At 49.3% G+C, this 18,244-nt stretch overlaps 1 protein-coding gene across 3 annotated transcripts in view; it reads right to left on the bottom strand.

The window, feature by feature from the left end:
* Positions 1 to 18,244, bottom strand: part of RASGRP1 (RAS guanyl releasing protein 1) — a 217,171-nt gene that overhangs the window by 109,217 nt on the left and 89,710 nt on the right. For 2 of the 3 annotated variants that reach the window (XM_069209007.1, XM_069209005.1), the window contains one exon: positions 10,409 to 10,590. In XM_069209007.1, coding sequence (XP_069065108.1) covers positions 10,409 to 10,590 — 182 coding nt within the window. Of the gene's footprint in view, positions 1 to 10,408; positions 10,792 to 18,244 lie in introns of those variants that run through there. The other variant, XM_069209004.1, reaches the window with a different exon arrangement.

The following is an 18,244-nucleotide window of genomic DNA, read 5'->3' as shown; positions in this document are numbered from 1 at the left end:
TGCAGTGATGGGGGCCTGAGCTGCGCTCAACACAAGACATATTATGCACATTCCACACGATTAGTAGCGTGTCTTGTATCAGGGCCAAACACTAGGCTCTCCTATTGATGATACCTACCTGACACAATTTACTCATTTGATAGTACCCGCCAGAAACAACTCTAGACCTATCTTTGCTCATCACCCCCGTAGAGGTAAAGCTGGGAACAAGGCTCCAGGTGCGGATGACTTCTCATGACATTTTATAAGACGTTCCAGGATTTCTTGGTGGATCCACCAGCTAAATTACTCAAACATATTGGTGAAGTTGGCGGGTCACCTACTCCATGATGGAATCAACTATTATAGGCCTATAAAAGCCCTATCAAGACCCCAAATCCTGCAATTCTTACCACTATATAGTCCTCAACAATGAGACAAAATTCTTCCACAAGACTATTAGTAAAGAGATTATACTAGATATTTGTAACATTGACCACTCTACATCAATCTGGATTTTTTGGAGCATCACATGTGTGTGACTGTAGTAACTTGTAATAAATGTAATAGACCCGGCAAAGAAAAATAAAGCTCCAACGACCCTTCGTACGCTTGATGTGGCTTCAATACAGTGTACTAGCACTTTCTCTTCTGTGTGCTCACCAAGACTGACTTCTTATGACCAATTTTAAACACCCCGCTCCCTGAATGAAAATTAATGGAGAACTCTCCTAGTGGTTTTCTCTCTCCAGCTCGATGAGACAGGGTTGCTTATTTTCCCTACGAGTGTTTGCTCTGGCTACAGGATCCTTGGTACCAAGATCAACCAAGAATCAAAGGCTTTACAACAAAGAAGGGCACTTACAAGCTGGTCCTCTTTGCAGATGATGTTCTAGGTCCTATCCATTGATTTCTGTTCTTGCCTTAGTGGTAGAGACAAAGCCTTTCTGCGAGACATCTGGGTTCAAAATAAACTTTTCCAAGTTGGTGGGGTTGGGCACCACTGATCCCACTCACGGTTCACGTCCACAGCTACTGCGGGAAGGTCTCCACTAATTGATGGACCTCCTACAACACCTAGGAGTCAAGATTCCGTACAACGTCTTCTCACTGTCCCAATACTGTTGCAGTGAAAATGCTTTTTTAAGGATGTTTACAGCTGGGGGCGACAGGACCTGCAACAGTATCAAGCTGAACTTACTTCCCAGCCCTTTATATGTGACACAACCAGTCCTACTAAAATGCCCCAAAAACATGCTAAACGATACCCCATCTCGATTGCTAAATGTCACACTGGGGAATAAGGAACCCAGAGTTAAAAAATCAAGTCCTTTTAGAAGACCATTTGAGGAGGGGTCTAGGACTCCTCGACATTATAGGTCACGTGGTGGCACCGCAAATCCTTCCAGCAGATGAAATGAAGCCATGGCTGCTGGTTGAAGACTCCACCTTTCCCATCCGCTTGCATTGCCTATTATGGCTATCCCCGTGACGTAGGCGCCGACCTGAGACCCTTTTCTACTCAAGTGACAATGGAGTAACGAAACGAGTGCACTCTGCCGACTCTGGGCTGCGCCAGAAGTGCGACATGGTCGGTGGAAGGTGCAGGGAGCACCCGGCTCTTTGTGCTGAAAGGTGTGTTGGGGGTTGTTGTGGGGGGGGAGGTCCCTACACAGGCTGCCAGGCTCTGGAATGTCTTATATATGAGCAAGTGATCTGTGGGGGCTTCACAGACCAGCGGCGTAACGAAACTTGAGGGGAGGGGCCTACTACAAAAACAATACCCCCCCCCCCCCAACCCCCGCGCGTTCCAGGCCCAGCCTGGAGCTCTAAGACCAGGGGCCCGTGCACAGTGCGGGAGGGAGTCCCTCTGGAGCTTGCACATCCCTCCCCCCCCCACCGTAGGGGCTGCGGGGGGCTACTGCCACTGCCCACCGTGACGCTGCCATCTGTGCCCAGATCACACGGTGATGGGGGGGGATGGGCTGCAGAAAAGGCCGCATTTTGAGTTTGCTTACCAGTGAGATTTCCATGCTTTTGGTGCCCTCGTGTGACACTGATGCCCTTTGCGTGACATTGTGCGTGACAATCCGTCACGAGCAGAATAAAGCAACCATGGACATGTAATAAGCCAATTACCAGAGATGGCCTAGTTTTGTATAATGTGATATTTGTGAAATTATCATAAACAATCCAGAATGTAAAGTGATGTCTGGTAAAGAGCGAGGACTGGTCCCAGACATGCAAGACTCGGGCCACTTGACAACTACGTCGTGGCCTGGTCACTTCTTACGGTTACATTCACTTATCAGTAGGCATCATTTTATCTTGATGACATAATAATCCACTTGAAGTAAACAAAAATGACATTTTGCAGAATGCAATATCAGGTTAGATGAGTGCTGAGCACGCAGCCATCCTTTTCACAATGACGTCAGCAGGCAGTGCTTTATTAATAACATGAACTGCTATGCAAATGCTACAATACAGTAACAATGATATTCTCACGCTCAGATGGCTGAACGGCAGAATAGGTCCTGCCAGGATTTCATCCTCTGACCTCCAGATTAAGGACAGGTCTTGGCAGAAGTGGTTCAAGCTACTGAACTAGCTTGTCATTAACGGATCCATTATAACATCAGTCCAAACCTCTCTCAAGCAACAGGAATTTCAACCAATCTCGGTGACCGAGAGACTCGGATATTAACAGGTGGGGGACCGCAGCGAGACCAGTCATATCTCAACCAGACATACATTTACTCACTCAACATATGGCTGATTATGCAAACAAGACCCAATGCCAGCCAATTTCTTGCGTTAGAGAATAGAACATTCTCTGGTCATATTTATTACAATTCATAAACACAATAAATGTTTTGTTTTCCATATAAAATCACAATACGTACAGTACAGCATAGTGTTCGCATGGGCATTTCTAATACATAAAATTTCCTAGCAAATACTCCATAGCTAATACATGAATACATTAAAAGTCATAGCAAATGAGGAATCGTGACTGACCACCCCTCAGGCCCTTGTGACACTGACTGATTCAACTGACTTAATTGACTTGGACCCAGGATAACACCCTCCTGGTCCCTCCATAAGTTGTCTTCTACAAGGTGACCTCACCTGGCCCTTCAAGACAGAGGGAGCTTGGGCCAGCATAACAGCTGTACCCCCAAACCAATCAGAGCCACCCAATACAGGGATTCCCCCTGGCACCCATGGGGAGGTGGGCCTTGGACCCCCGGGCCATACGTCGGTTCCCACACCAGCCCACCATCCCCCGTATCCCCAGGGCCGTACAATGGAGTACCCCGGCTGGCTAAGGACAATCGCGGTAGCGGGCGGCCCAGCCTTCCAGCAGTGACCGCAACACCCCTGCCCCGGATTGAGCTAAATGCTTAAAATCGCCTACACATATCCTTGATGCCAAGGTTGTCTACCTGTTTGTGGCCAAACATGACTCATCCTCTGCTACCGGCCTGGGTGGTTTCCCGCCCAACCAGGCCTCCCCGCAGACTCTGTTCCTTAGTGTTGCGAGAATTGCCATGAAGCCTACGCCACCAAGGTCTTCATACAAGACTTGTTGCCAGCCAAGTTAAGCCAAGACAGATGGTGTATGTGTCACTGACGATCAAAACACAGGATGTGAAATATAAACCTTTCCTTCCTGTAACTTCTGAACGTTTTATTTTCTCAGTTAATAAAAAACTGTGCAATTCTAGAGTAAAACCGACATGCATTGACAGTTCATCAAGTTAAAAAGACGAGAAGAAAATGGAGCTCAAAATCATTTATAAGGTTTTTTTGTGCCACTAAATAAAGGTGCACAGATAGACCAGAGTTCCCAGAGGGGTAGGTTTCAGCAGAACAAGCTGGCAAAACCGGACATCCGCTTGGGAGACATTTGTCACTTGGGATCTTTGTGTAAGCGCCATGAGAAGGAAGAAGCCAACCTTTAAGAAGGAATGTCAGTATCATCTGAGGGGCAATTTAAAGTGCATTTCAGCAATTGACCAATGTTCCTACTTGAACTGAGTTTCAGATTTCCCAGACTGGTGAGCATTCGCTTTAAGGATTGTTCACCCTTGAGCTGCGTTACCTTGGATTGTCTAAATACTGCACAATGGAAGAATTTCTGCTCAACAGGTTTCTTGCCTTTGGTCCACTCCCAGCCACAGGCAGTTTTGGACAAATGTGCAACGTGATCTTTCCGGAGTCTTATTCACTCTCTTCCCAGTCCTCCCGGTTCCCTCTACCTTCGCCCGCCTGTGCCTCGTGCTCCTCACCCAGTGGCGTAGCTTCCATTAGTGCAGCAGGTGTAGTAGCACCGGGCCTAGGCTCGTCCTAAATCCTGATCATTGCTGTGTTTCATAACAGCAGCCAGGAACCCCATTTCCTCCCTTGCCCTTCGCCCCCATTCGTCCGAGGCTCTTCCCTCGCCCGTCCTTTCTGTGCTTCGACCCACCATCATGTTCCCCCAGCTCGGCCTCATGCCCCACAGTGCTGCTGGAGAAGGGGTGTTCTGACCCAGTGGTTAATTTGAGCCGGTGGTTTCCGTTGCGGGGCACCGGCACTTATTTTTCTGCCTCAATCATTTACTACGATCAAAAGACACATAGGGAAAGACGGAGAAAGAGAAGGACGGAAAAGCGTCACAAAGGGAGAAAGCAGAAAGCTGCAAGAGTGAGCTGAAGGGGCAGGGAGTGGCTGTAAATGGATTGAAGAGGCCCGAGATGGCTTCAGGATTACACTGCCTCAGTAGTATGTGCGCGCACTTTAAATAGCAGCAGCCGCGTGTTTCAGAGGAGAGCTTTGGGCACCGGTATTTTGTATTTACAAATTAAGCACTACCCAGTACACACCTTGATTTTAACACCTCTGCCCCTCTCCCCCGTTGCACCCCGACACCATACCATGCTGTTTGTCCTGGGGGAGGGGCAGCGCAATTCCTCCATCCCTTTGGCACCCTGTACCTCGTACCAGGGAGCTTTATTTCCAACAGTCCAGCCGCCGTGTTTGTTTTTAAAATGTAAAAATAAGCCCTTGGTTAGATAGTAAGAAATATAGCGTGCAGGGCGGAACTGCTTCTAGGCGCTGGTGTTGTAGTTGCATTATTTAAACACCCACCTGGATTCTTCTGAGACAGTGACCACTTCAAATGCTTTTCTAAAAACACACGGCCCCTCCACCCTCAATATGACAACTAGTGTGTGCGATAAGAGTCTCTAAGTTCAACAAACACAGGTGCCAGAATCTGGGCTGCTCTCCTCGAACTCTCTCTACGGGCCCTTGCATAGACGTTCCATTGAGCGCTATGAAATTGTACACACTGAGCGACCAAGCGCTAGATAAACACTAGTGTCACTTTACCATTGCGCAGCTCGGCCTACAATTGTGTTCCCCAACAATACATAGCCTATAATATCACAGCACAACGCGTTACCCCCTGCTGACATCCAGGCTAGCACAACGCCACGTCATCACCAGACAGCACCACCATACGACACGATTACAAAAATACAACCCCCCACAAAACAACAACTGACCAGTGCCCCCAGAGCACGCTAGGAAACAGGGCCCCTTAATCTCCCAGTTTGGTCATTAAACAGCTACTTATCGGGGTAAAGCTCCCTCGAAACTCTAGCCCCGGTGCCACTGAACCTGCTCCACTGTTGATAGATAGGACTCTGGCACTGATTGAGACGTTTCACCCGGCGTCTTACACTACACAAAGCTTTGAAGACACTCTTTGTAAAAAAGGCCCGCTCTGCAGTCCCCGCCCCTCGACTGGACTGGAGCACGTGCGCACATCGGGGCGCTAGAGGATCCGGAAGAACAAGTCAATAGCAACTACAACACACGGCAGACAGCTACGACAATAAAAAGACTTCTACTACTAATAATAATATCGCGGATGTTCCTTTGGGTTATCCTACTCTGAGAAGACCCCACATAAAAGGACGTTCGCCCCAGGATTGTTCAGGTCCTCACGTCAGAAGCCACAGAATCCCTCTCAGGGGCGGGAGACAGCCAGTCCTGTACTTGACTTCTGAAAGTGGTGTTTATAGGCCTGAAGATACACTGGAGAGACAGACACAAGGGGACGCGAGAGACATGGGGCAGACGAGGAGACAGGAGAGACACGAGACAGACCGGGAGACAAGACAGGAGAAAGGAGACAGGCAGTAAGAAAGAGATAGACAGGAGATAGCAGAGAAAGACAAGAAACTGACCGGGAAACAAGAGACAGAGAAGCGGAGACACGAGGGAGACATGGGGCAGGCGAGGAGACAAGAGAGACACGAGACAGGCCGGGAGACGAGAGACAGACCGGGAGACAAGAGACCGGCAGTAAGAACGAGATAGACAGGGGATACCAGAGAAAGACAAGAAACTGACCGGGAAACAAGAGACAGAGAAGCGGAGACACGAGGGAGACATGGGGCAGGCGATGAGAAGAGAGACAGGAGGCAAGAGACAGACAAGAGACAGAGAAGAAACAGACCGGGAATCAAGAGACCGATAGGAGACAAGAGACAGAGAAGAAACAGACCGGGAAACAAGAGACAGACCGGAGACAAGAGACAACAGAATGAGAGACAGGAAACAAGACACAGATCGGGACACATGGGACAGACGAAAAGACAAGGGACAGATCGGGAGACTAGAGACAGACACGAAGGAGACATAGGGCAGACAAGAAGAAAAGAGATAGGAGACAAGAGACCGACAAGAAATAAACCAGGAGACACGAGGGAGACATGGGTCAGACGATGAGAAAAGAGTCAGGAGACAAGAGACCGAATTGAGACAAAAAGAGAGAAGAAACAGACCGGGAAACAAGAGACAGACAGGAGACAAGACACACCAGAGAGAAAGAGACAAGAAACCGACCATGAAACAAGACACAGACCGGGAGACATAAGGGGTACATGGGACAGACGAGTAGCCAAGGGACAGACCGGGAGACACCAGAGAGCAGCAATAAATAAAACAGACACTCAAGTCAGAGGAAGAGACACTAGTGACACACACCAGGGAGAAACGAGGGCAGGAACGAGAGACTAGAGAAACACAGTACGCACTGGGAATCACAAGGATGAGAGACACAAGGGAACACGAGAGAGGCGAGGATACAGTAAACCGAGAAATACCAAAGAGAGACAAAGAAAAAGAGATATTAAAGTGAGAAAAGGAGACACTGGAGAGAAACACACCACGGAGACGAGAGGGGCAGGAGACCTGCATGTGAAAAGGCACTGGAGACACGGACTCAGGGAGACACTAGAGAGACACAAGGGTGGTGAAGAGAAGGACAGGAGGCACCACAGTTACACAGGGAGACACTAGAGACTCAGAAGGAGATACATGTGGAGAGAGGCACAGGAGATACAAGCACTGAGTGACACTAGTGAGACACAAGAAGACACAAGTGTGGTGAAGAGAAACTAGCAGGACACCAGGAGGCACCACAGTTACACACAGAGACACTAGAGACTCGGAGATACATGTGGAGAGAGACACAGGGGACACAAGAAACTGAGTGACACTAGTGAGACACAAGAAGACACAAGTGTGGTGAAGAGAAACTAGGAGGACACAAGGAGACACCACAGTTACACACAGAGACACTAGAGACTCAGAAGGAGATACATGTGGAGAGAGACACAGGAGATACAAGCACTGAGTGACACTAGTGAGACACAAGAAGAAACGAGGGTGGTGTAAAGAAACTAGCAGGACACAAGGAGACACCACAGTTACACACAGAGACACTAGAGACTCGGAGATACATGTGGAGAGAGGCACAGGAGATACAAGCCCTGAGTGACACTAGTGAGACACAAGAAGACACAAGTGTGGTGAAGAGAAACTAGCAGGACACCAGGAGGCACCACAGTTACACACAGAGACACTAGAGACTCAGAAGGAGATACATGTGGAGAGAGGCACAGGGGACACAAGAAACTGAGTGACACTAGTGAGACACAAGGGTGGTGAAGAGAAACTAGCAGGACACCAGGAGGCACCACAGTTACACAAAGACACTAGAGACTCAGAAAGAGATACATGTGGAGAGAGTCACAGGAGATACAAGCACTGGTGACACTAGTGGAGACAGGCACAGGAAGAAGAGCACAGGCATGTGGAGGCAGGCAGAGGACGGAGAGTGCAGGCATGGAGGCAGGCACAGGAAGGAGAGTGCAGGCCTGGAGGTAGGCACAGGAAGGAGAGTGCAGGCATATGGAGGCAGGCACAGGAAGGAGAACACAGGCATGGAGGCAGGCACGGGAAGGAGAGCACAGGCATGGAGGCAGGCACAGAAAGGAGAGCGCAGACATGTGGAGGCAGGCACAGGAAGGAGAGCGCAGGCAGGTGGAGGCAGGCACAGGAAGGAGAGCACAGGCAGGTGGAGGCAGGCACAGGAAGGAGAGTGCAGGCAGGTGGAGGCAGGCGCAGGAAGGAGAGCACAGGCATGGAGGCAGGCACAGGAAGGAGAACACAGGGATGTGGATGCAGGCACAGGAAGGAGAGCAGAGACATGTGGAGGCAGGCACAGGACGAGAGCGCAGGCATGGAGGCAGGCACAGGAAAGAGTACAGGGATGTGGAGGCAGGCACAGGAAAGAGTACAGGGATGTGGAGGCAGGCACAGGAAAGAGAGTACAGGGATGTGGAGGCAGGCACAGGAAGGAGAGCAGAGACGTGTTGAGGCAGGCACAGGACGAGAGCGCAGGCATGGAGGCAGGCACAGGAAAGAGCACATACATGTGGAGGCAGGCACAGGAAGGAGAACACAGACATGTGGAGGCAGGCACAAGAAGGAGAGCGCAGGCATGTGGAGGCAGGCACAGGAAGGAGAGCACAGGCATGTGCAGACAGGCACAGGAAGGAGAGCACAGGCATGGAGGCAGGCACAGGAAGGAGAGCGCAGGCATGTAAGGCAGGCACAGGAAGGAAAGCGCAGACATGTGCAGACAGGCACAGGAAGGAGAGCACAGACATGTGCAGACAGGCACAGGAAGGAGAGCACAGGCATGTGGAGGCAGGCACAGGAAGCAGAGCGCAGGCATGTGGAGGCAGGCACAGGAAGCAGAGCGCAGGCATGGAGGCAGGCACAGGAAGCAGAGCGCAGGCATGGAGGCAGGCACAGGAAGCAGAGCGCAGGCATGGAGGCAGGCACAGGAAGCAGAGCGCAGGCATGGAGGCAGGCACAGGAAGCAGAGCGCAGGCATGTGGAGGCAGGCACAGGACGGAGAGCGCAGGCATGTGGAGGCAGGCACAGGACGGAGAGCTCAGGTATGGAGGCAGGCACAGGAAGGAGAGCGCAGGCATGTTGAGGCAGGCACAGGAAGGAGAGCTCAGGCATGGAGGCAGGCACAGGAAGGAGAGCACGGGCATGTGGAGGCAGGCACAGGAAGGAGAGCGCGGGCGTGGAGGCAGACACAGGAAGGAGAGCGCGGGCGTGGAGGCAGGCACAGGAAGGACTCAGACACGTGGAGGCAGGCACAGGAGGAGAGCACAGGCATGTGGAGGCAGGCACAGGTAGGAGAGCGCAGGCATGTGGAGGCAGGCACAGGAAGGAGAGCGCAGGCATGTGGAGACAGGCACGTGGAGAAAGTGACGGACAGAGAGCCTTGAGAGACAGGAGGGCACGAGGAGGGGTCAGACAGAGGAAGCAGAGGCGCTAGGAGACATGGACACAGAGAGAGAGAGGGACACAGAGATGGACAGGCGGAGAGACAGGAGGACACGTGGAGGGGTCAGACTTGGAGGGGCAGGAAGACAGACGCCGAGAGTCTCAGACACAGGAGACACAGACATGGGGTGACACAGACAAGGGGTGACACAGGAGTGCACTAGCAGGACTCAAACACCTGTGAGACACAGCTGCGGGTACACAGAGTCGGGGAACAAGACACGGAGAGACAGGCAAAGGGAGACTCAGAAAAATGGAAACGGAAAGACAGGGAGGCACTGGTGGAGACAGAAGCATCAGGAACAGTCAGGGCTGAAACAGGGAGACAGACTCGAGAGAGCGACAGGGATGGACGGAAGGAGAGAGACACACGGACACTCGGGAGACGCAGAGGATACAGACAGGGAGACAGGGGCACGGGAGAGCGACAGGGTCCGATAGACAGACACGGGAGGGCACTCGGTGAAATCAAACAGGAGAAACATGCACGTGGAGAAATAGCACAAGAACACAAGGAGGGCAGCAGTAGGAGCCGGGCATGGGAGAACAGGAAACGGGGACACAGAACTTGGAGATACTCGGACAGGAAACCCCTCATCCAACCGGGAACATATGTCTCAGAAAACCCACAGTGCTATGAAACAATAGTGATGTTAGAAGAGCGCTATACGCACAAGTCACACAGCACCCTGGTCAGAGGAGGAAAGGTAATGGGACTCACCAAAGGAGTGGATGCAGGACTCCAGCAGTTCCTCCAGGCTGGCCCCCTTGGCCAGCTGGCCCAGCGGCGCGCCCATCTTGCAGGGAGTGACCTGCGGCAGCTTGGGGTGCGAGGCGCAGTGGATGATCTGTTTCAGCTCCAGGGCCAGCTTGGGTATGGTGCTGCAGCTGGTGGCGGGCCTCCTGTGGGAGAGAGAGAGAGAGACCCCGAGTGAGCTTCTAGGAGGGGGAGAGTCCGGGCAGGGAGGCCCAGCATGGCACAGGAGGGCCGGGGAGCGAGGAGAGGGGAGAGGGGAAAGGAAAATCATCCGCAGGAGAGATAAACCAGCTTCCCTAGGGGGAGAGATAACCCCCTCCTTCCCACTCAGCAAGAGAGGGAACAAACAAGACACACTCTGTTACAGTCATTTCGTATGCAAATGCAGACGTAGGAAAGCTTCACGGGCCCCGTGGCGATAGGGAGAGGCTTCTACAGCAGGGGGTGTCTGACGAGGGGTCTAGAGTAGGGGGTGTCTCGTGAGGTCTTGTCTAACAGGGGAGTGTCTGGTGAGGCTGCTATAGCAGGACGTGTCTGATGATGTCTCTAGAGCAGGAGGGTGTCTGATGAGGCCTCTAGAGCAGGTGTCTGATGAGGCCTCCAGAGCAGGAGGTATCTCATTAAGCCTCGTCTAGATCAGGGGGGTTGCTGATCAGGGGGTGTCTGAAGAAGCCGCTAGAGCAGGGGGATGTCTGATGAAGCATCTGGGATAGGAGATGTCTGCTGAGGCCTCTAAAGCAGGAGGTACCTGATCAGGGGGCGTCTGCTGAGGCCTCTAGAATATGGGGTATCTGAAGAAGCCGCTAGGAAAGGGGGTGTCTGATGAGTCCTCTAGAGCAGGTGAGTGTCTGATGAGGTTTCTAGAGAAGGAGGGTGTCTGGCGAGGCCTCTAGTGCAGGAAATGTCTTATGAGGCCTCTTAAGGTGGGGGGAGGTGGGTCTGAGAGGCCTCTAGAGAAGGTGTTTGGTGAGGCCTGTGGAGCAGGAAGTGTCAGATCAGGGGGTTTCTGGGGATGCCTTTAGAGATGGGGGTGCCTGATGAGGCCTAGCACATGGAGTGTGTGATGAGAGTTCCGGAGTAGGGGTGTCTGACAGGGCCTCTGGAGCAGGAGGTGTCCCATGAGCCCTCTTGAGCCTTGTAGGTGGCTGGTGAGGCCTCTAAAGCAGGTGGTGCCTCCTGAGGCCTCTAGAGAGGGGAAGTGTCTAATCAGGGGGTGTCTAATGAGGCCGCTAGAGCAAGTGGTATCTGATCCGGGGGTGCCTGTATCAATGCAAGAAGACTCCCTACCCATCAAGGTCATTTTTATAACTCGTATTTAAACCACAAACTGCGATGCAGAACTCGGGGGCACATCTGTCATCAACAGAGCGGGCCACATCTGGATTTTGATAGGAGTAACAGTTCCCTTGCTGCATTCCACCACCAAGACACCACCTCTTATTCCTGGTGCTTGGTTTGTTCCTAGGAACCGAAGACAAACTTTTCACTGCAAACTCTCTTCTGATTAATCTAAAAAAGAAAGAGGGGCGCTCACAGCCCATCCCTATTTGCAGGACCATCGGTAGTGTCGTTTGATATGAAAAGCGTTCAGAAATAGGTTCCAGATGACCCCACATCTGAATACTGGGGCACTCCAGGCTCAGCAGCCTTCAGGGAAAAGATCCTCCAGCCCCCCAAATTAGCCAAAATATTAACAAATGGGAAAGTATTTTTTTTATGGAAGCTTACTGAAAATACAACGAATTTGTAAAGAAAGTGTGTGCAATGATAGCAAATTAGTTAAGCATTGGGAAAGCTAGTACATCTGGCCTACACAAATTGACGCAATGGCTAATTTGTAATTTTTACATAATATATGCCTCGAAAAATGAAAATAAAAGACACAAAATGGCCGTCATCTAATTGTGGATGCTTTATACTTGGATTAAAGGTTTTAAATGTAAGGAACATCTATCATTAAGAACAGGCCTTTCAGTTGCATCAAAAATGTAATTAAAATTTGTGAAGGATTAGGAAAAAGATATTTAAGGAAACACAAATCTCAGAAAGCTACAATGTTACAACGTCACTTCAACATGTTATAACAAAATTAATAGTACAGCTCGCTTTGGAGCAGTTTTGCAACTGGGCACCAATCGCACCACTTTGGCGCTCGACCTTCAGGGAGGTGAATCTGGACAGTCCAAGGATCGTTCAGGGAAGGGGGTGTACAGGTTAATAAATCCATTTTTCAGGCAGTGCCGAGGTTTAAAAAGAGACAAGTATTGTACTAATGACACAACGCAGTACTGTGTGTATGTAACAGAGGGCGCCAGTGATCCATCTGTATTACCCTAATACTCCTAATGATGGCTGGGGAGACCTATTTCAGTATAACTCAATGATTTTTGGGGAGACCCTAGGGTCTTCCCATGGGACAACCTCCAATGGTACCCTAAGTGCAAACTGGCTTTAACATTCTATGTTTTTTTCCCAGGTTTTTGTAGGATGAACTGACCTTTGTCCCAAAGACCAGGCCATGTATTTAAAGTTCGCAAAAGTGTAGGGGCGCCGAGAGTCCCCTCAAAGCAGGGATGGTTGGGGGAAATCCCAGTATCTAAAACCCTTTTATAGTGACCCGAAGATAGGGCGTGCTTTTAGGTAATGTAAAAGCCTGTGATGGATGGGTATGGGGAGAGGATAGAAGCCAGCCTTAGCAGAGTGGCGGGTGGAAACACAAGAACGTGTCCAGCAGGACACTACTACATAAGAGACGAAAATTTAGACTTTCGACTATGTCAACAAAAGGCCACGGGAAAGTGTTATAGACTACGAGCGACTGTGTCACTAGTTATCAGTTTATGTGCTTGGTTACTGATCAGCCAGACGGTCGGGCCGAGAGGAAGGGCACGCCGTCACGTGACCGGAAACCACGCAAGGCCGCCTTTCACCTAGCAGGCCGACCCCAGATAACCACTTCCTGTTCTGTCTGTGTCTACCTGCAATACACATATGACCCGAGAGCTGCAGTCCTCACACCGGGTGTATCTGGCTGCACTAATCAGATTACACAAACGTCTGGCAACACCAGCAACAGAGCACTTAGTTTGAACTTTTTTCATTCCTGTTGAGAATTGGGAACATAGAGGAGAGAAAAGTATAAATATAGAGAGGAAAGGATTTTCACTATCGCATTGAATTGGAACATTTTATGAGAAAGAGAGAGAGAAAATAAAATTATAATGTGCTTTAAAAACCGCGAGGCTCCCACACAACTCGGTAGTTTGCCTTGTACCTGCACCCTCCTATGAGGCAAACTTTAGGAACAGCATGGGGGCGACAGGTTCTTTGGTCTCTGCCTTCTGTAAACACAATGCTATAATGCAAGGTTTTCTGCACTTTGCCCGGGTGATACCGGGCTCTGTGCTTCTGGCCCAGGGATTACCAGACCCGGTACTCAGGTCTGGTAATCCCAGGTCCAAATACGTCAAGGCACGTGTATTGTCCAGAGCTTTATCTCCTCAGGGTAGGAGTTATATACACTTCCCTTATCCCTGATACACGGTCAACAATGCAGTATCTACCAAATGCATGCTAAAATCAGAGTAGGTAGGGTGACCAGAATTCTAAAGTAAAAAACCCGGACATTTCATAAAAATAGAAAAGGAACTACCATGACAGCGTCATCAGCATAGAATTACAGAAGAGACACTAAGAACATAAATAAAATGCATTTTTTGAAGCCAGTATCCTGCCTGTTAATTAAATAGCTGCAAACTATCTCAGCTTTGGAGAACATAAAAAGACACCTCCCACAGTTTTCAGTCGACCCCCTCTAACAACCAGGACAGGATCTAAACTCTTTGAAATCTGCCCCAGCAGATGGAAATCCAGGACTGCCCCGGCAAATCCGGGCCACCTGGCCACCCTATAACAGTGCGGTGTCTTCACGGTGTGGCTATCAAGGCACAACCTGACACCAATAGTGGTGTGTTTACTGTAGTTTTGTCTACACTAAGCACAACACTAACAGTTGAATGTTTATATTGTGGTGTTTACTGCACACCTGATTACATAAAGCGTAACACTAATTGTGCAACATTTACGGTGCTTCGTTGCACAGCAGCCCTGGTGCTAACAGTGCAAGGCTGCTTGAGTGATGCCTCCACAGGCACATTCATAGCCAGTTCCACTGTGGTTTCGGCTTGTTCTTGCTTGTGATCTGTTATTGTTCAGTGAAACAAGCTAATCAGGTCGGTTTCCTGCTCGAATTCCAGGTGGCCATTTACAAATGGTTACTCTGGTTCCAGTGGGAACAGAAGGTTTTGCTATTTAAGTCCAAAGAAGCAAAAAAAGCACAATATTCTGTTTTAGTTGAAAAAGGAACAACTAAAATCAGCAAACACCCTTAAAGCTGGCATTTAGAACCCACTGGCATTTTATTCAAAGCAGTTCATTATTTGCCCAATTGTGAGAATTCATGCCCAGATGTTTGGACATCTATTGAACAGCTCTGGAGAAAAAGTCCAGTTTATTCCAGTTGCATCTTGGAGCTACAGGTGGCTGGTTATAAGGGCTGGGGGACTTCGGCCCCACCAATGATCTATGGTAAGAGCCCAAGAGTGTAGCCAGGGCCCCTCACACTGGGCACTGTCTGGACCGTGGCCAGGCTCGTGGGTTGCAGAGGCCTGCCTTCTGAAAGACATAGTACAACAGTGCCGCCAGCATTTCTAAAGGGACTAAGATGCGAGGTCAGAGACACATTAGGATGCATTTCAAAGCCATCTCTCAGATCGTTTGCACCCCAGCATTATAACTAGAGCTCACAGTTTTCAGTTTTTACTAATTTTTACGGAAAATTACAGACAGAAAACAATGTGTTCCTGTCTGCATTTATTTTTAAAACTGTAAAAATACAGAAAAATTGTGCTTCTTGGGAGTGTTTTTTCATGCTGTGGTTCATGAATTCCAGGCCAACAGATGGACAAATAGAATGGGGAGTTAAAAAACGGATGATATTTCCTTAACTACAGGCATACTTGGACATATATTTGTATGTAATGCTAATATTTAACTGTGGGTGTAGTGTTTTTCTGTATTGGCAGTTTAATCTGCTAAAAAGCAACAGGCATCACAGTATGAGAGCACGGTTTTCAGTTAAATAAATGTGGACGACTCCATTTGTTCTTAAAACACAACATAAATATAGATTAATGCCAATAGGATGGGTAAAAGAAATATGGATGAATACAGATGGAAACGTTAAAACACATAAATACCATAAGACCAGGAGCCCTAATTATAACCTTCAAGGCAGAACAGTTAGATCATTGTATGAGAAGCTGCACAAGCATGCATACTCATTCATAAGGTTAACTCCTCAATACATCAAAAACATGCATGAAACTTACAATAGGTGAAATAACGTTCTTTGTACAATTTATTTGGAATACTATTTTGTTTCTTTTTGATTTTTTTCAAATACATCTGAGATCCTTGCAAGTGATCAATAAAAATATGCACTGCAAACTGTATATTTGCTTACATGTATAATGGATACTTTTGTAACTCCTATATGACTGTAATAAGGGGGCTCTATAAAGTTGTGAGGGCCCTTCCAATGTTAACATGACTCGATGCATGTCGTCTATGCTAATTGTTCCCCACTTTTTTCTATGACTTGGTCCCTGTGTTCAGGGTTCAAGGGGTGTCAAGCATGGGTGTCCAACACTGGTTTGTTAGCACTAAACAAATTGGATAAATAAGTTGCTTATTTATTGTTCTAGAGCTAGGACGAGTTCTTTCATTTTCGGTCTTTTCCACAGATCATCCCGTCATCCTCAAGATGACATCATCAGTGTAGGAGGTTGGCCTGGTTTGTAGTGGGTACCACAGGTACTTACACCTTATGCCAGGTCCAGTTATCCCTTATTAGTGAAATGTAGTCAGTGTCTAGAAGCCAGGCTGTCTAGAGGTGGCTGTAGGCAGAGCAGCCAAGGCTGAGCTAGGAGACATGCAAAGCTCCTGCAATACCACTATAGTTGCACAGTACTTACACACAAGAAGAGACAATACTCAGTGTTACCAAAAATGAAGGTGCTTTATTTTAGTAACACAAGCCAAAAATACCTTAGAGGCTATACTCCCTTACGAGGTAAGTATTATACACAAAATATACACTAGTAACCAAAATCAGGTAAGTAAACAGTCATAAAATAGTGCAAATAGTGAAAATCACCATAGATCACAATGGGTCTAGGGGGAGCACAAACCATCAACTAAAATAGTGGAATGCAAGTGTCGGTTTCCCACCTGGGTAAGAGTAGGGTTTAGAGGGGCGCTGGGAGTGTAAGAAAAGACCAAAGGTAAGTAAAGTACCACACCCAGAGCCCAGGAAAACAGGAGTAAAGTACAGCAGGTTTCTTCAGAACATACTAGGGGTCGTGTTAAAGAATTATGCAAAAACCAAGCAAGACTGCAAGACACCTACGATGGATTCCTGGACCTGAAGACCTGTGGAGAGAGGGGACCAAGTCCAAGAACAGCTGAAGAGTCCAGGAAGAACAGGAGCCCCTGCTAACCCGGGTGAAGGTGCAAAAGTGAATTCTCCAGTTAGAAGAACAAGTCAGAGATGCACCAAAGAAGACATCTGTAGGTTCCTGCTTGGGGCAAGAGATGTCCCACGTCGAGTAGGAGAATGCAGGCTGGTTTTCGTTGTTGGATTCCACCAGCAAGCCTCGACTCACGCAAAAGATACGTTTGGTGGGGAAAGGCACTACCTGGGACCAGGAGGGACCTGGGGATCTCAACTCAGACTGAGGAGACAGAGGGAGCTCTGAGCACTTTAGAGAGCCCTCAGAAGACCAGGCAGCCCCCAAAGGAGTCACAAGGCATGGGGACAGAGGAGTTGCAAATCGCGGTCATCACAGCACTACACAAAGGGATCCCACGCCGCCGGAGAACAACTCCAGGAGCTGAGCGTCACAGGATAGAGTGCTGGGGACCTGGGCTACGCTGTCCACAAAGGATTCCTTGGAGAAGCGCACATAAGTCCTAGGAGCTGCAAACCACGCGGTGCACAGGGGTACTGTCTGGCTCAATGAGGCAAGCTCTTACCTCCACCAAATTTGATCAGCTGGACCTTTGGACAATCTTGGTCACTTCCGTCCACCACCTGTGTTCCAGGATCCACGCTCATGGTCAGGAGAGGGGACCCAAAGTACTGGTGGTCACTGCAGTGAGGTGCCAGCTGAAGCAGTGATGTGACTGTCACTCCACAGGAGATTCCTTTGATTCTTCTGGTGCAGGATGAAGACAGGCAGTCCTCAGAGCGTGCATGACCTGGAAACTGATGGCAGAAGCTGAAGTTACAGAGTTGCAGTAGTCTTCTTGGATACTTTGTTGCAGTTGTAGAGTTCCTAGAACAGTTCTGTGGTTGCAAAACCAAATCTGAGGAAACACTCAGAGGAGAGACCCTAAATAGCCCTGAGAGGGGGATTGGTCACCTAACCAGGTAAGCACCTATCAGGAGGGGTCTCTGACATCACCTGCTGGCACTGGCCACTAAGATGCTCCCAGAGTTCCCTGACCATCCTGAAAACAAGATGGCAGAACCCAGGGACACTCTGGAGGAGCTCTGGGCACCAACCCTGGGGTGGTGATGGACAGGCGGGTGGTCATTTCCCTTTCCTTTGTCCAGTTTCACGCCAGAGCAGGGACTGGGGGTCCCTGAACCGGTCCAGACTGGATTATGCAAGGAGGGCACTATTTGTGCCCTTCAAAGCACTTCCAGAGGTTCTGGGAGGATACCCCTCCCATGCC

The sequence above is a fragment of the Pleurodeles waltl genome, chromosome 9 (genome assembly GCF_031143425.1).
Source record: "Pleurodeles waltl isolate 20211129_DDA chromosome 9, aPleWal1.hap1.20221129, whole genome shotgun sequence".
NCBI lineage: Eukaryota > Metazoa > Chordata > Amphibia > Caudata > Salamandridae > Pleurodeles > Pleurodeles waltl.
Note: the sequence above shows the minus strand (reverse complement) of the source record. Positions and strands in the feature narration are given on the sequence as shown.